The sequence below is a fragment of the Sinocyclocheilus grahami genome, unplaced genomic scaffold (assembly GCF_001515645.1).
Source record: "Sinocyclocheilus grahami isolate Dianchi unplaced genomic scaffold, SAMN03320097.WGS_v1.1 scaffold2570.1, whole genome shotgun sequence".
NCBI classification, from domain to species: Eukaryota; Metazoa; Chordata; class Actinopteri; order Cypriniformes; family Cyprinidae; genus Sinocyclocheilus; species Sinocyclocheilus grahami.
Window position 1 is genome coordinate 20,334 of NW_015507749.1, and position 19,281 is coordinate 39,614.

At 35.4% G+C, this 19,281-nt stretch overlaps 1 protein-coding gene across 2 annotated transcripts; it reads right to left on the bottom strand.

Annotated features, from left to right (window-relative positions):
• Nucleotides 1-4,793: 4,793 nt before the first annotated feature.
• Nucleotides 4,794-7,648, bottom strand: LOC107575325 (natural killer cell receptor 2B4-like). 2 transcript variants are annotated; one of them, XM_016261721.1, is made up of 7 exons: nucleotides 7,594-7,648; nucleotides 6,614-6,919; nucleotides 5,856-6,122; nucleotides 5,600-5,725; nucleotides 5,462-5,502; nucleotides 5,093-5,218; nucleotides 4,794-4,940 (listed from the first exon to the last, which is right to left on the bottom strand). In XM_016261721.1, exons 1-7 carry the CDS (start codon nucleotides 7,646-7,648, stop codon nucleotides 4,794-4,796), a joined length of 1,068 nt encoding a protein of 355 aa, XP_016117207.1. The 2 variants fall into 2 exon arrangements, 1 of the variants encoding a protein (XP_016117207.1); XR_001607849.1 differs by lacking the exons at nucleotides 5,462-5,502; nucleotides 5,600-5,725; nucleotides 5,856-6,122; nucleotides 6,614-6,919; nucleotides 7,594-7,648 and having other exon boundaries at nucleotides 4,873-4,946; nucleotides 5,093-5,173.
• Between the last annotated feature and the right edge of the window lie 11,633 nt (nucleotides 7,649-19,281).

Here is a 19,281-nt window from a genome sequence, read left to right on the forward strand (position 1 = left end):
AATGATTAAGTAGCTGCATTGGTTACTTTTATGCCACTGATAAAGCTTTTATATGTAGTTTGGGGTAACAAAGGGGTTTTATAGGTTTGACTGAAATAATAATGCAATAACTGACACTTTAAATCAATGTTTCAAGAAACAACAACAAAAAAATTGAACAAAAAACAGATAAAGACAAAAAAGTAGCCATTGATAATATCTAAACAATATGTAGTAGTATAGTATATAGTATCCAAATCAAAATGTAATAAAATTAATTTATGTGTGATTTATGTGTAAATTATGTGCAATGTCTTAGCCACTAGGGATTGTTACATAGGGCTATACAGGCATAGTGGCAACACAATGATATTACAGATAATAAATTGTGCAAAATGTTTATCTTAACAGTCAATTTACAAATAATGCATTCAGATTTGTGGAACTCAATGCACTGAATCTCCACTAATTAGTGTCGTTACTATGACAACCAATTTGAACGTGACAAGCAACTGGTGTCTGAACATTTTTTATATATATATATATAATTTGGGGGGGCAATAGAGATTTCGCCTAGGGCATCAAATTGGCTAGAAACGGGCCTGGCTCGAGAGGACTCAAAGGGCACCCACCTCCCCACCCCCGTGCACGCCACTGCCATTGTTTATCAGATTCATATATCTGCTACATAGAACCATGTAACCACACAGCTACTTTTGACCTTTACATATATTTTTTTATATTATGTATTTATTGTGCACAGTAACTTAGGTGGAGCTGTTATCTTTGTTAGACAAATGGCATATTTCATTCCAGAACTGACTCATCCTTATTTATTTATTTATTTATTTGAAAGGCGTTTCTGGTGCGAAATGGCACTAACCATAAAAAGGCAATAAAACAACTTCAGAGTTGTGAATATGCCATGTTAACAAATATCATATGAATCAATTATTGTTTTAATAACAAAACAGTAAACAGTTGCTAGATCTTTCATCTTTTGGATAACTGATCATATTTACAATAAAAATATGTGCAGATATGAATAGCCTACTCCTTTTGCAACAGACATCATGTAACCTCTAAATCAGATTTAAAGAAGTAAAGATTTTGAATATTGTATACAAACAACATACATCTACCCAGTTATGGAAATGAAACTCGAATATTCTACAGTCATGTGTTTGACCATTATAGTCAAAAGTCAGAGAAAAAATGAACAAGTTTTGATACCTGTGCTGGAGATCAGAACTGTCACGAAGAGCATGAGAATGTGACCAAATTCCATTGCAGCAGACGGATGGAGTCTGACCTGCTGTGGTGATATGTTACCTACTGCCAAGAAGAGGAAGTTGATCGTTTTGAGTGAACACTCAGTGAACCTTCTTTCAACTGTCTAGCCAGAAAATCTCTAACTGCATTGCATATTAAATGTATTTAAAAAACTAAATGTAAATATGTTATCTGTCTGTTCTGTTCATCACTTTTCTATAGACTGTGCTTGCCTTCATTTGAAAACCTGAACCGAAAACCTCCCAACACAACCCCCTCTGAGATCTCAGAGCAAAGGAAAATGCTTAACCACTTTTTAACCACTGCTCTTAGCAGTAAGTGGGGTTTTTTTTTTGGTTATGTTAGCACATGCACGTGTGTCATTGCTCACTGGACAGTTGAAGCACTTAATTTACTGAAGTAACATTACTTGATCTTTTTAAGGCAATTGGATCGCTGTTCAAATAAATACAACTGAGAAATTCTAAGTTGCAGTAAATGTTACATTACTAGTTATCTCAACTTAAATTAGTTATTTGGAGTACACACCTAGCACATTTAACTTAAAATTAATTAGTTGTTGGAAATAAAAAAGTTTTTATTTTATTTTTTTTATTTTTTTAAGGCAATCGTTTTGCATGCTTTTTTAAAGTAATGTTAACTCATTTTTATTTTTCCCCGAAGTGGGCATGATCAAATAAATGAACTATTTGACATTTAAAAATACTACATAAAAATGTTCTTAAAGAGAGAATAGCTTATTAAGAATTTAATACAGCTATGATGCACATATCTGGAGCTATTTGTTTCTGCTTACACAAATAAACTATATGGAGGGAAGATTCTCCTTCAGACTTATACCATGTAATCTGTTTCAAACGGATTGTCTCACATTTTTTGTTATTCATATTTCATAGTTTTGTAGCGAATCAGCTCATGGGGAAATATGAATAATTAATCATAACTAGTTATAATTAATTATAAATATTTAGATCCGCTGTAGATATTTACTTGACCTCTCAGGGTCAACTGTCTGTCAATTCTAAGAACGTTAATTTCCTGGTTAAGGGAAATAACTTTCTTACTGTACAATTCTACAAAGAGCTTGTAGCATAAATCTGCATGATTAAGTGACTCCAGTTATGAGCAAACAATGAACAACGTCAAGTGAGATACAAGTAAGACTTTATTAACTACATAAATACTTAAACTAGTCCAACATACTACATAAACACTTAAACTGGTCTAGCATACCCAAACACACACACACACACACACATGCAGTTGGTATAGGAAAGGTTTAAAGCTTAACGCAGTAGAGAGAAGAGTAAATAAGAATATGAAGTTATGGAACCATTTGCATATTTAGCAGATCTACACCTGAGGGAAGCATCAGATTCTTAGTTCAAACACACCTTTGTAAAAAGGTGCAAATGATACCTAATGTATCAGTTAATAAGACTAAGTTTGAATACTTGCACGTCTCATCTATCTGAAAGAAAGGTTTGATGCAATCTGAAGGCTCGCGTGGATCTTTGCTGAAGTTGGTTGATGAAAAAGAACCAGTTTGAGTCAGAGAATCTTGTTGAATGGAAAAGTCAAGGCCGAAGCCTGGCCTTCTCAGAATTCAACCAAACCACCGACTCTGGGCGGGTCACTGAAGTGCGGCCTTAAAGTCTGCGAAGATTCACGCCTCTCAAGAGGGGCTTGTCCAATGAGAAAGATGAAAATTCCAAGCGGGAGGTGGCAATTGCTGGAGGGTTTTACGACCCTTTGTCTCTAAGCATGGTATTTCGCATATGTAATTTGCTTGGGTGTTGAGGAAAGATTACTAAAGGTTCTTAGAACACTAATATATTACCTATGTACCAACATATAATATACAAGCTTGTTTCGATCATCAGAAGGCGAATTCATAGATACTAAACATGGTAGGGTTACATATAGGCAGGATGACAGGAATGGGTTCCATCATAAGCATGCATAAAATAGTCTAAAAATATCAAAGACAGCATACACGATGACCTGAAGGGTATGTGTGTGCATTCAAAGAAAGGTTTTTCTATGAATTTAAGTAGAAAAGAGTCAATTTCTACTGTGCACTGTCACTTCCTTATGGAAAAGGCAGTGAGAGGGGTGACTCTCAACATGCCATTAGGTCGTAAATTTATCTTGGCACCCAGTATGTTTATTGGGTGAGGGGTCTGTGAATGTTTGTTAATCTAATGAATAATTGATTTGTTAAATCAAATGAAAAATGGTGTGTCTGATTGGTCCAGATGCTACAGTTTTAATGCAGACAGCATAAGAAAAGAAAATAATGTATGCTTGCTTTGTTACATTTCTTGTTACATATTGCATATTATAACGAACATGTGTTTTTTTCCTGTTTTGATGGTCAGCAGACAAAGAAGAAATTTAAGTTGGAGAATTACTGTCATTGTCACAAATTAAAAACTTAAAATGAAACAACTCTAAATCGCTGCTGTTGCATTGACTTCATAGAAGTTCTTGCTGAACCTCAAAGGGGAAGTAGTAAAATTCACACATACTGCAGAGTAGAAGTATGAAATGTTTTTTTGCAAGAGTCTCAAGTGACTGAGCCCTGGACAGTTTCAAACTTTTTATGTTTCTTCCACAGACAGAGCCGAGCTAAAACGACTAAAACTTACATCTCACCATTTTCAAGCAACTTTGTCGTTTCCTCTTTTAGCTTATATGCCAGTATCAGATTTTGCTGCTAAGTGCAAAAAGTGTCAGAAAGTGAATTCATAAGTGGTTTATTCCTGTGCTATAGCTGTGCAAAGTTGCCATTTATTTTACAAATAAATGTTTCTATTAAAAACATTTTGAGTAATGGATACAGTACATGCAAACACTAACTTTTGAGAATGAGGAAGCATGAGCACTAAAAAAAAACCAAACTTTCCGATGCTCAGTCAGTTAAGACTGCACTTCCTACTCAGCAGTATGTGAGTTTACTACTTCATTAATTAAACAAAGGCTGATCAGAATGAAGGATGAGAAATGGGAATATCCTCATAACATTTGACTTAGGTGAAAACAAAAACTATTCTGGAAAGTACACATTGATATTATGGCAATATACTGTTTGTAAGGATCTGCACACTTAAAGGGATAGTTCGCTGAAAAATGAGTTGTTCCAAACCTGTATGAGTTTTTTCTTCTGCTGAACACAAAAAGGTTTTCTTCTCGCTTCATTTTACAAATAAATGTTTCTCATGGCTATAAGAGAGAGAAGCATGACACCTTACCTTTATTTACTCATACTCCAATGATTATATAAATCCAATTAATATTATGAGCCGTTTCAGAGCAAACATGTACAAAGAAGTCAGAACACCGTTAATTAAACAAACAAACAAACAGTTTATTGGCAAAAAGTAAATTTCAACAAAACAATTATCACCGATATGATCACTCATTACTAATGATACTTGCCATGATATGTTAAAAATATAAAAAAAAAAGATTGTAAGATATCTATCAACAAACACAATTTAACATATATTTAACCTCTGCTATTTATGCACAGGTTGTCTGCCCTGCGTGGATTTATACACTGTTGAATAAATTGTATGATCTGTTTCAGAGGCAAGTGATGGCTTTTGGTGTTGTCCTATTGTACTGTAGGTGGTGCTGGGGCGATTTTCTGTTTGCGCCTGTTCCTGTATCTGTGAATATATGTATTTATAGTAAATATATAAAATAGTAACAAACATATTTAATTGGCCTTTTGACATCTATCTATCTATATTTGTAAGGGTTTGCATAAAAAAACATCTGCGTGAAGAAGTAAATATGTCCCTCTTTTTCTTACCTGAGGACTAGGCATTGTCTGACTGGTATTGTGAGTTTGTTTGTGTTCCCCTGTAAATCCATACACAGTTTGAGGATTTGCTGATTTCTCCAACATCTCCAGGGGTCTTTGCACTTCATTCCTCGGCTGCAGAACAATCCAGTCAAACAGTCATATAAATCCTTCTGTACATGCACATTTTCATTCAGACTCTATGGCTAATATTATGTGGACACCACCTTCCCACTGAACAAGTTTGAAAGACTTCCAATGAAGTAGCCTACATAATTCTACATTCTAGAGAATTATGTGTTAGGATTCATTAATTCATTCTTTAATTAAGAGTATTATTTTTATATGTTGGCTATACAAAAAATATCTGAAGCTTACCTGAACTTGTGCATAGACTGTCTGATCATTCTGTTGGGCACCTAAGAGATTTAGAAATGAATAGATTTAGAAAGTGACTTGCATACCAAAAATCATACTGAGGCTACAGTCATTTCTATTTAATTAAGGCAGACATACTCTTTTTACGCTTCTTGTAAGTGCAGTATAATACAGAAACTGCTGTGAAAACTAACACTAATACACCAGCGATGACCAAGAGCCAATGGAGAGGAAAGGAACTGTTGTTTTCTTTGGGATTTTCTTCTAAAATGAAAGATGTCACATTAACAATCATCAGAACAGTCATATCCTAGATAAAGATACTTTGTAGTATTTTATTTGAGAATAAACTGCTAAGAATTCAAATATAGATGATGTAAGAGTAGTTATTTACGTTCATGAGGTGTGCAAAGTTGGTTAATCTCTATTATGTCATTCTTCCAGCTGACTGGGTTGCTGTAGTTACAAACAACTACGTTATCTATACAATACAGGGCTAGAGTCTGGATTCCAAATGATTTCACTTTCTCCTGAGTGCAGTTGTTGCTGTGGTAGCTGTCGCTGATTGTATGATCACGCCCACTGCATGAGACGTTCACAATACAGGCATGAACACTTATAATGGTGAAGTTCCGTTTCAGAACAGGAAAATCCACTGGATCTGAAACATGTTTAGAAAGCGCGGAGAGGTTATAAGTTAAGACTTTTCAAAGAGCACGTTGCAGCTAAGGTGAAGCCTGCCTTGGACATCCAATGCAATGAAACAAAGTAAAATAAAATATCTTTTAAAAAATGTTCTTTCAGTAAATGATTCTGGTGCCTTGATGAGTGACTTTCTGTATGACACTATCTTAGATGCTCTTTATTGATCAAGAGAGTTGAATTCAGCAACCACCACATCACATGACAATTTGTTTGCAAGTTAGCCTTACAATTTAGTTAAAATGTATTTGCTTCCATATAACAAAAGTAATCTTTGCCATTGCAGATATGCCTCAGATTTCATTGTAAACTCTTACTCTGTAAGCAGATGCACAGCAGCAGTATCATTCATATTCCACTGTTTCTGTTATAATAATGCAGATTTTCTTGATATTATCATCTCAAACGTTCTTAACAACCACAATATAAAATAAAAAACTTTGCACTTACCTATAACTGATACATTGTATTCAGCAACAAGTGTTGTTTTTTCTCTTATTGTTTTTGCTGTGTAGAGTCCGCTGTCTGTCTTCTGCGTGTTTTTCAGAGTCAGAGAGAGGGTTTTATTATTGAAATCAACACTGTCCTTATATATATAATATTTTAGACCTCCAGATTCATTTATGAATCTGACTATATTTTCTGATTTATCATTCATCCAGATTAATCTACTAAAGTGTAGCAGTGTTTTATTTTTTATGTCCAGTTTAACAGAGCCCCCCGTCTGTACGAACACATGGCCTCCATATCTGGATACTGAGGAGAGAAACAATAAGAAGAAGAGGTGTTGTTTTTAAAGGATTTTGCTTTAACATTTTAACATTTTAACCACACAACCATGTTTGACCTTTACATGTAAGCCTATTTATTTATATTACATATTTATTCTACATAATACTTTCACTAGGTATCTTAGTTAGACATATTTCATTATGGATGTTTGTTTGTATGTTTATTTATCCATTTGGAAAGGCATTTCTGGCCTGAGAAATGGCACTAACCATTAAAAAAAAAAAAAACACTTAAGTGTTGTGAATATGCCATTTTAACAAATATTATATCACACCATTACTGTTTTTATTACCAAACAGTGACAGCCTGCCAAAATAGTGATTTTCTTTTTGAAATAATGAAATATTTTTTTAAATATAGATTTTTTTTTTTCACATTCGTTAACCACTAGAGATCTTTCATGTTTTGGTGATAATTTATATTATATATAATACAAATATGTGCAAATATGAATAGCCTAGTCCTTTTGCAATGGACATCATCTAATCTCTAAATTAGATTAACAGAAGTAAAGGTTTTGAATATTGTATACATACGAAATGTATATTGTACACAAACAACATACATCAACATTTATTAATTAATTAACCATTAATTACTGTGGGGGAAAAAAGATGTAAAATGAACGGGTTTGATACCTGTGCTGGAGATCAGAACTGTCATGAAGAGCATGAGAATGTGACCAAATTCCATTGCAGCAGACGGATGGAGTTTGACCTGCTGTGGGGATACGTTACCTACTGCCAAGAAGAGGAAGTTGATCGTTTTGTGTGAACACTCAGTGAACCTTCTTTCAACTGTCTAGCCAGGAAATCTTAAATGATTCAAATATATTACAAAAACTAAATATAATTATGCAGTATGTCTGTTCTGTAATTCCCTCTTCTCTGTCCTTGCACTCACTTGAAAACATGAACCCAAAACTGCCCGAAGTGATGCCAGCACAACACAACCCTCTCTGAGAACTCAGAGCAAAGGAAGATGCTAAAGGGTTAACCACTTTTTTTTTACAAACCACTAGCCCTTTGCAGTGAGTGTGTGCAGACCCAAGAAGGTTTTGTACTTGTCAACCTATCAGCTTGTCTTCAGTCTGCTGTAAAATCTCACCTCATAATCTCATGTGTTTGATGTACATTTCAAGTTCAGTCATTAACTATATGTTTAGCACAAAGTCAACAGGGAAATACAATTATTCTCCACACAACAATAATAATAAAATAAAAACTTTAAGGATATATGTTATACAGTCAGTGGCATCACTAGGAATTCTGGGCACTGTGCACTGAATTTCCAGAATAGGGTGCCATGTATACAGCATTTTAGTACATTAGATTAGCACATGTCTGTTTCACATGCATCAAAAAGTAAGATATACTGTAGACTGTGTTACCATTTAAGAAATTTAACTTGATAGAGAGAATCCATTTGTTGCACATGCAAAAATGATCTCGTAAAGCAGACTGAGAAGAGTCTGAGTTGTTGTTTTTTTTGCCTTACATGTTGGCCTGTTTAGCTTATAGACAGAAAGAAAGATGTGGGTGAGAGATCAGATAACCGATTGCCTTGAGCCCACATAGGCCTGTCTTCTTACATCAATGAGGACATCTAAGCGTTTACTGTCAGAAGCTGCTGTTGTAGAGAGGGGCACTTAAAAACGTCTTTGTTAGATCATGTAAGGTTATACTCAGAAATGGTCAGTGCACAGCAAATTCTGTAGTTTTATTTGGCTACATTCATAGTTTGGGTCTTTTTTTAGGCTCAGTAGCAGGTGTTGTGCTACCACACATAGTCTTTTGAGAAAATAGTCTTCTTGAGATGGGAGTTTTTGTTAGCCTCTCCTTATTTGGACATTCTCCATCTTACTTCCTTCCTACGATCTGCCAGACTGACTGAAGCTCTCACCACTCTACGCAAGAAAAAATAATATAATGGAAAAACAATTTTTCTGCATGCAAACATCAGTTTTTTTGACCCATGAACATGATGCATTCACAGACACTTGCCCATTTATATACACAGTCATGGCCAAAAATATCGGCACCCTTGGTAAATATGATCAAAGAAGGCTGTGAAAAATAATATGCATTGTTAATCCTTTTGATCTTTTATTAAAAAATTTCACAAAGATCGAACCTTTCATTGGATAATAAGAATTTACAATGGGGGGAAATATCAATTACACGTTGGACACAATTATTGGCACCCCTAGAAATTCTTATGAGTAAAATATCCCTGAAGTATATTCCCATTCATATTCACAATTTTGAGCACTCGAGGGTGATTATGAACATGAAATTATCCAGCCATGGCTTCCTGTTTCACAGAAATATAAATAGGAGGGAAAACAAAGCCCACATTCCCTTAATCATCCATCACAATGAGAAAAACCAAAGAATATATTTCTGATGTGCAGCAAAAGATAATTGAGCTTCACAAATTAGTGAAGTGGCTTTAAAGGGGTCATATGATGTTGCTAAAAAGAACATTATTTTGTGTATTTGGTGTAATGAAATGTGTTTATGCGGTTTAAGGATCAAAAAACACATTATTTTCCACATACTGTACATTATTGTTTCTCCTCTATGCCCCGCCTTTCTGAAACGTGTCGATTTTTACAAAGCTCAAACTTTTTTTTATTCAATATGGCAGTTTACATGAATATTTAGTAGCGGTTTGCACTTATGCATTCATAATGCAATTGTTTATGCATGCAGTGAAGACAGAGATAATTGAGCAAACAATACAGTAAAATACAGTTTACTTTTTGGTTCATCTGTAGCTACAGTACAGTAGTTGATTCAAATAAAAAGAAAAAGGATTGTAATCCAAGTGAGAGAAACAGATTCTGTAGTTGATCCATGACTGCTTATACCTACTGAGAAATGAAAGAATGTGTCAATTCATAATAATGAAGCTAATTCATTTGTTTTAGCTAAAAACATTTCATATGCCTTATGCCCAAATCTGAAGTATAGCATGGACTTTAAAGGAATAGTTAATGCAAAAATGGAAATTTACTCACCCTCAGGGCACATGTGAAAGAACTTGTTTCTTCATCAGACAGATTTTGAAAAATGTAGTGTTCAGTCACTAGCTCACCAATGGATCCTCTGCAGTGAATGGGGGCCATTAGATTTTCAACATATGATGTTCAAATAGCTGATAATACATCACAATAATCCACAAGTAATCCACAAGACTCCAGTCCATCAATTAACACCCTCTGAAATGAAAAGCTGCTTGTTTGTAAGAAATGTCATTAAAGGTGGGGTATTTTTTTTTAAAATGCTTTAGAAAACTGATCCGGGCCGAGTAGCAAAACAAACTTGTAGCCAATCAGCAGTAAGGGGCGTGTCTACTCATGATGTGGAGGAGAGCGCGTTCAGTGCACAGGACGGACATTAGCCGAGCCGAGTGACAGAAAGATAGAGATGGTGGATAAAAAACAGAGGAAAACGTCTGCGGAACAAAAGAAGGCTTAAGGCAATAAGGCAAAAAGTAGGCCCCGTGTAAATATCGGATCAGCTGTCGCCGCACCACTCGCGTCCGGTGTAGACACGGTGTAACATTGGTTTTGCTTTGGTTCACAGAACTAATACGTATGTGTGGGGCGAAGCTATCAAAATAGGGGCGAGACCCTATTGGGGTAGGGGCGTGTTTGTTTTGGTGATTTCAAATGTCAACATTGGCTACCAGAAATCGCTTACCCCACCTTTAAGACGTTTTTAATTTAAAACCGTTGCTTCTGGCTAAAATAAATCTGTCCATAAGATTTCTTTATCCAGTGAAATGTTAGTCTCATCTGAATCAGGAGAGAAATATGCACAGATAAAGCACTGTTTTTAAGTGAAAACAGTGCAAAGCGATTTGATTTTGATGTGTGAGGACAACGGGATGGATTTTTTTTTTCACTGGAGGCAGTATTATTATGGATTATGCCTTGCATAATATATGCCATAATATGCCTAATAATGTTTTTACAAACACGCAGCATTTTACTTCACAAGATGTTAAATGATGGACTGAAGTGGTTACTTGTTGATTATTGTGATGTTTTTTATCATCTGTTAGGACTCTCATTCTGACGGCACCCATTCACTGCAGAGGATCCATTGCTGAGCATGTGATTTAATGCTAAATCTGTTTGATGAAGAAACAAATTCATCTACATGTTGGGTCGCCTGAGGGTGAGCAAATTGTCAGCAAAATTTCACTTTTGGGTGAACTATTCCTTTAATTAAGTCCAAAATGTGCTAATCTGAAGGAGACAAAATTGTAATCATGTACGTGTTGACAACAGTATGTGCTACAGTTAAATAATTTTTACAGTTGAGTAGATTGTGAGATCCTGAAATCTAAATGTGACAAAAAAATAAGTAAAAAACTCTCAGGGATCTTACCAACAGTTACATTGTATAAACCAATGATAATATCTGTTTTTCCACTTGCTTTAGCAGTGTAGAGTCCACTGTCTGTCTTCTGCATGTTCTTTATTGTTATTGAAAGTGTTTGAGTATTGAAATCCACTCTGTTCTTGTAGGAAGGGTAAATCTTTCCTATTTCAGAATCATACAAGACTATAGTATCCAAATTGTTTTTTATCCAATAAAAATCATCAAATGGTGCATTCTTTTTTGTTTGCAGTGTAATAGGATTTCCTTCCTGGACAGTTATTGGTATTGGTTGGATGTCACTGGATACTGTAGGGAGAGAAAAACATTTAATTTATAGTAGTTGGTATAGTGGAGTTAAAAATTTGTGAGCGCAGAAAACATTTGTCTTGAAATTGAGATCCATTGATGCCACTGCAAAAGACTCCGGTCTTTACAACTTTATTAGCTAGTTGTCTCATTATTTTGTAAGTATAATTTTATAAGTAGAAACATATTTCACCCCTGCCTTTGATATGTGGATTAAAGAGGTGTTAACTTGTATAAAGCTGGGGGAAAAAATTGGTTTTCAATAAGGCATGGTGTCCCTTTTTGGTTAAAACACTGGCTGACTCTATACACAGTTAAGCTAAGCCCCCCTTTTTCAATCCCCCTTTATTATTTAAAGGTGGGGTAAGCGAAAAACGCTTTAGAAAACTGATTCGAGCCGTGTAGCAAAACAAACTTGTAGCCAATCAGCAGTAAGGGGCGTGTCTACTGATGATGTGGAGGAGAGAGCGTTCAGTGCACAGGATGGACATTAGCCGAGCCGAGCCGAGCGACAGAAAGATAGAGATGGTGGATAAAAAATAAAAGAGGAAAGCGTTTGCAGAACAAAAGAAGGCTTAAGGCAAGAAGTAGGCCCCGTGTAAATATCGGATCAGCTTTCCAGCGCTGGAGAGAACTCAAGGAGCGGAAGGCCTGAGATCGGACGCCGAGGTTGCTTTGTTTCTTCTCGATAGGTGAGTAACACCGTGTCTGCGCTGCAACAGCTAAAGTCTGTCTAGTACACTGGACACGACAAAGCGACCGTTGAAAATCATTTGAAGTTTGTGTCAATGCGTCATAAATAGAACGCAGCAGTTTTCTGTCAGGGATTTTTCATGTCATGCTGCGCCGCATCCAGTGTAGACCATAGATGTGTATATACAGTGGGTACGGAAAGTATTCAGACCCCCTTAAATTTTTCACTCTTTGTTATATTGCAGCAAATTCACAGAACTCGTTGCCTGGGTTGTGTACATATGTGTGGGGCGGAGCTATCAAAATAGGGGCGAGACTCTTTTGGGGTAGGGGCGTGTTTGTTTTGGGGATTTCAAATGTCAACATTGGCTACCAGAAATCGCTTACCCCACCTTTAAGACATTTTTAATTTAAAACTGTTGCTTCTGGCTAAAATAAATCTATCCATAAGATTTCTTTATCCAGTGAAATGTTAGTCTCATCTGAATCAGGAGAGAAATATGCACAGATAAAGCACTGTTTTTAAGTGAAAACAGTGCAAAGCAATTTGATTTTGATGTGTGAGGACAACGGGATGGATTTTTTTTTTCAATGGAGGAAGCATTATTATGGATTATGCCTTGCATAATATATGCCATAATATGCCTAATAATGTTTTTACAAACACGCAGCATTTTACTTCACAAGATGTTAAATGATGGACTGAAGTGGTTACTTGTTGATTATTGTGATGTTTTTTATCAGCTGTTAGAACTCTCATTCTGACGGCACCCATTCACTGCAGAGGATCCATTGCTGAGCATGTGATTTAATGCTAAATCTGTTTGATGAAGAAGCAAATTCATCTACATGTTGGGTCGCCTGAGGGTGAGCAAATTGTCAGCAAAGTTTCACTTTTGGGTGAACTATTCCTTTAATTAACAGTTCAAAATGTGCTAATCTGAAGGAGACAAAATTGTAATCATGTACGTGTTGACAACAGTATGTGTTACAGTTAAATAATTTTTACAGTTGAGTAGATTGTGAGATCCTGAAATCTAAATGTGACAAAAAAATAAATAAAAAACTCTCAGGGATCTTACCAACAGTTACATTGTATAAACCAATGATAATATCTGTTTTTCCACTTGCTTTAGCAGTGTAGAGTCCACTGTCTGTCTTCTGCATGTTCTTTATTGTTATTGAAAGTGTTTGAGTATTGAAATCCACTCTGTTCTTGTAGGAAGGGTAAATCTTTCCTATTTCAGAATCATACAAGACTATAGTATCCAAATTGTTTTTTATCCAATAAAAATCATCAAATGGTGCATTCTTTTTTGTTTGCAGTGTAATAGGATTTCCTTCCTGGACAGTTATTGGTATTGGTTGGATGTCACTGGATACTGTAGGGAGAGAAAAACATTTAATTTATAGTAGTTGGTATAGGGGCGTGTTTGTTTTGGTGATTTCAAATGTCAACATTGGCTGCCAGAAATCGCTTACCCCACCTTTAATGTTTATTTTTAAGTAAGGTATTTGTGTTATAGTGTTTATTACAATTTAACTCTACTGTAAAGTATTTTACTTTACTGCTTTTTTTGTAATAGGTAGAGGCATTATTGGGATAATAATTAGGATAATAATGTTGTTTAAAAAAAAAAACTTGTGGTGAAAGGGTTTGTAATCTGTGAGCTTGCTATTCTGTGTAGAAAAATACAATAAAGAAATCAAAAAAGGTTCGAGCAAGCCATTTGGAAGCAGCATTGGAATCTCATGCAAAACACATACAGTGGGTACGGAAAGTATTCAGACCCCCTTAAATTTTTCACTCTTTGTTATATTTCAGCCATTTGCTAAAATCATTTAAGTAAAAAAATTTTTCCTCATTAATGTACACACAGCACCCTACATACATACATATATATATACATATACATACACATAATACATGCATACACACACACATACACATATATATATATACATATACACATATATACATATATATATTATACACACACACATACACACACACACACACACACAAAGAAGATAAATATAGATAAAGTAGAATTAAAATAGAATAGAAAGTGCTAGAGTTAGAGGGTCAAGTAAAGGTGGAACCGATGTGTTTTTAGTCGTTTAGTCGTATTTACAAATAGCTTTATGTTTTTGTTTGTTTAGCAATAACTGATTATAGGATTATATATTATAACTGATTACCACTATTATAGGTGCAAATTAATTCTCATTAAGTGATTTAGGAAACTGTTAAAGTGGTAATAAAAATAAGAAAAAGCATGAACCATACTGGTACATTCAATTTTCAGATAATTTTCACATAAATACAAAAATAAAAATAGTTAATCGGTACAAGACAGCAATGTTTTTGAAAAAGATTTAAGATTCTGAAAATTGCCATACCATATCGTCATTAAAAATCCTCCTATAATTACATAATTACACATTAATCAATAACCAGATTTAGTAGTTTTCAGTTATTATATTACAGTGGCTAGGTACCTGTGCTGGAGCTGAGAGGACCAATAATCGCCACAATGAAGGTCAGGAGTAAAGTTAACGCCATTTTGAAGAAATCCATCACACAGTTTCATGCTCTTTCAACTGATCTGCAAACTCAGAAGGGGAAGTGTATGACGTACAGTACAGGAAGCTAACTTAGTAAAAAGCAAAGACCAAAAACTCAACAGTTTCATTATTTACAGTTACATAGTAACTGGTCTGCTGATTCTTCCAAGAGAAAATGCTCAATTTTGTTTGATTTTAGATGTCTAATTACATTTATACAACATTTAATGGCATAAACGCCTATAATAATTTTTTTCGTTGATGTTTACAAAAAATAGCACAGAGAATCCAAAACAGTATGACATATTTTATTATTATTCTCAAATATGTTTAAAAGAATGAATATATTTTCAGACCAGATTTGAATTTTTTTTATTGTAATTTGATTGAGACTTATTTTGAACCTTGTATTATTTGTTAATTTCATAAACTCTTTCACTATTTTTTTTATAATCGAATAGTCTCTTTTTACATGATCTACATATGTAACAGAATTGTCTTAGAATTGCTACACCTGTCTTTGAATCTGTGACTTTTAATTGAGTATTGTAGGCTTCATCAACCAAAGGGCATACAATGGAATACTTGATTTCATATCAGTTGTCTCATGGTCACTCGCTGGCTTCTCAGAGAGGTTTCCTTAACATTGTATGTTTGTCATTGGGAAAGAATGTTGCAATCAAGTGTTGTAATATAAAAAAATACAGTATCACAAGCATTTAGAGAAATGATTTTACAGAAGTAAACATGTTAGTTTGCGTGTAATTATGTTTCTGTAGTGCATGTGGAAGTAAGTGGCATACATGAGGAAAAAGTACCAGATAAAACAGCAGTTTACTGGAACAGTAAACCAGTCAGGCCACAACACTGAATTCATCAAACATTCCCATTGAATTGTAGTTTGTGAGGAGAGAACTTGGGCAGTTCCGATGTCATGCTTTCTCAACGTGCTGTAATGTGTTGTATTTAAATGTACATGTCTTACCCTTTGTATTTCAGCGTGGTTCTCTTTATAGTTTCAGTATGTTCAAATTTGGCATTGCTTGATCATACACATCAGAGTCATAGCACATTTTTTTCTCCTTTTTATTCTCAAAATTAGTGTCATATTTTTATATAGTGTTATAATGCTTTCAAATAGTGTTATTATATCGTCACGGTGACTTTTGGTAAGTATAAAGTCTTTTGGCACATTAAAAACTTTTCTCTTGCACTTGAGAGCTCTGTGTTTTATCTGCAAGTATGATGACTGACTTCCTTTGTGGTCTGCTTTTTCCTTTCTAGCCCTTTTCTTACTCTTAAACTATTTATATTGAGTAGCTTCAAACACATTCAGACACATCAACACTGTCCGTGTTTTCAAAGAATGCATAATTTGTTCAGAATTACTATGGTGCTATCAGTGTGATGTCAGGTTTCGCTGTAAAAACTAATTCTGAATAAGTTTGTAAACTGAAAGTTGAACTAGTTGAGGTATTTTCCAATCTTTTTTTTTTTTTTTACAGTGATACTGTATAATAACTATTTTTGGTTCCCCAAAGAAGTTTCAGTGAACAGTTTTAAAAATACCATATTTTTCTTAGTGTAAAGAACATTTAAAAAAAAAAAAAAAAAATTCTAAAGAACCCCTTTTTACTATAAAGAACCTTTTGCACAATGGCAAGATTCCATGGATGTTAAATGTTTCTCATGGAATCAAAGATGCCAATAAATCACCTTAAATTCTTAAGAGTGTACTGGTTAGAATGCATTTATAAACCATGCAGTTTGTTGCCTGGCTTGAGTAACAGAGATGATGTCCCCACCTAGTGTTGGCATGAAGATTTCAGCCATTTCAAAGCAACATTTGTTGTCTCAGAATATGTCACTTACAGTGTCAACTTGAAACGCCCAAAACCGCTGATAGAAAACTTTGCTCTGTTGTCAGCAAAGAATGACTCATGTTTCACAGGACTGAAAATAGATATTTTTGGATAACACTTTACAATACGGGTACACTAATAAGCATTAATTAATTCTTAACTAATGCAAAAATAATCATGAGTTAATGCATGACTTATGAAGAACTAAACCATTCATTAAGGATTACTCCATCAGCAACTAATAAAGTATATCTGATTAATAGATAGATCAAGTAATACAAAAATAATAATACAAGTAATACAAACTGCTATTCATTAAATGTCATTATGTATTAATTTCTTAAAGGGGTCATATGATGCTTTTTTAAAGAACATTATTTTGTGTATTTGGTGTAACATACTATGTTGACATGCTTTAATGTTCAAAAAACACATTATTTTTCCAATACTGTACATTAGTGTAGGTCTTATATGCCCCGCCTCTCTCAAACTCTTCGTTTTCTACAAAGTCCCTCCTTCCGACAAGCGCAGTCTGCTCTGATTGGCCAGCTGACCCAGTGCATTGTGATTGGCTGAACACCGCAAGCACTCGTCGGAAATGTAATGCCCCTTACCATAATCGCGAGCTTCATCTTTCAAAATAAATGTAAAGACAGAAGCCCCGTTCACACTAGCAGCGACTTTTGGCGAATCGGGTTTCTTGCCGCTAAGTACAAACATTTTGGAAGCAAAAGACTAAATATAATCTAAATCTAAATTAAATCCGTACATACAAACAAAAATGAATGAGAAACAGAGCCTACTTTCTTCCATTGCATATGTTTATCTACGACGCGAAAGGAGAACGATCACATGAGCTCTTCCATCTTCTTTCCTATTGGCTGTCGCTCCCGAAAGTCGCACTTCATTTGCATAAAGTTGAAGGATTCTGAACTTTGTCGAGTCGCTGGACACGCCCCATGCGGTCGCCAACAGCCGCTGTCGCTCGTGTCGCCGGAAATTGCCAGCTCTCCATTTAAATGAATGGGATTGTGTCGCTTTGCTGTTGCGTGTCGCTTGTAGTGTGAACGGGGCTAGAGCCCGAAAGGGGAACAGTAGTTCTGAGGTTTTGGATATGCTAAGGAATTGGGATAAATCAGGAAGATTACTTACAAAGCAGTCTTTTGTGGTAGAAGTGATGGTTCTACCATACTTGTAACAAGAAGTAGAATTTACAGTTTTAGCTATATGAAGTTTGCACAAAACTAAATAATGATCTGAGATATCATCGCTTGGCTGCATAATTTGAGTTATACTTGTAGCCCGCCCTCTGAAAAATACTGAAAACATTGTTATAAATTGAAGCAACACCTCCCCCTTTAACTTTTGGATGTGGCTCATTTTTATAACAGTAATCTTGGGGGGTAGACTTATTTAAAATAATGTAATCATCAGGTTTTAGCCTGGTTTCTGTCAAACAGAGCACATCTAGGTTATGATCAGTGATCATATAATTTACAAAAAGTGCTTTCGTAGAAAGGGACCTGATATTCAATAAGCCAAGCTTTGTCATTTGTTTATCCGTATTACATCTGTTTTTTATTTGTTGAACAAATTAAATTGTTATGTTTTTTGTATTTTCTATTTCGGGGGAACAGACACAGTCTCTATAGTGGGATATCTAGGTGAAAGAGTTTCTATGTGCTGAGAATTAACTGATTTCTGTGACATGAAGCGGCTACCAGACGGTCGGTTTAGCCAGTCTGTCTGCTTCCTGACCTGCCATATTTCTAGACAGAAGAGTGGCACCACCCCAGGAGGGATGAAGACCATCTCTTTTCAACAGGTCAGGTCTGCCCCAAAAACTCGTCCAATTGTCTATGAAACCTATGTTATTCTGCGGGCACCACTTAGACATCCAGCCATTGAGTGATGACAGTCTGCTATGTATCTCATCACCACGGTAAGCAGGGAGGGGACCAGAGCATATTACAGTGTCTGACATCGTGCTTGCAAGTTCACACACCTCTTTAATGTTATTTTTAGTGATCTCCGACTGGCGAAGTCGAACATCATTAGTGCCAGCGTGAATAAATACTTAACTGTATTTACGTTTAGCATTAGCCAGCACTTTTAAATTTGCCAAGATGTCAGGTGCTCTGGCTGCCAGTAAACATTTGACTATGGTGGCTGGTGTCTCTGTTTTCACGTTCCGTACAATAAAATTGCCAGTAACTAGAGCACTTTGATCAGGTTTCTCAGTAGGTACGTCACTGAGTGGGGAAGAACCTGTTTAATGTTTTGATCGGAACGGTAAAACTGTGTTTTGACCCGTGACTATGCTGCCTCAAAGTCACCCAGTCGCCCTGCTGCAGAGGCATTGTAACCGGAACCGAACAATGTACAGGACTCCCTGAGCTAGTCGCATCCAAAGCCGTATCTAGAGCCCTCACATTCTTACTCAATTAAAGTTTGGATGCGTGTCTCTAATTCTGAAATCTTCTCTGTCAGCCTATTTCCCTGC

Excerpts from the sequence above, each read along its gene's own strand:
- LOC107575325 (XM_016261721.1), bottom strand. The coding sequence starts at position 7,648 with ATGGAATTTGGTCACATTCTCATGCTCTTCATGACAGTTCTGATCTCC. Across the intron at positions 5,503-5,599 it reads TTACAAGAAGCGTAAAAAGA|GTGCCCAACAGAATGATCAG; the intron begins GTATGTCTGCCT and ends TAAATCTCTTAG. Across the intron at positions 4,941-5,092 it reads AGACAATGCCTAGTCCTCAG|GAACAGGCGCAAACAGAAAA; the intron begins GTAAGAAAAAGA and ends TCACAGATACAG.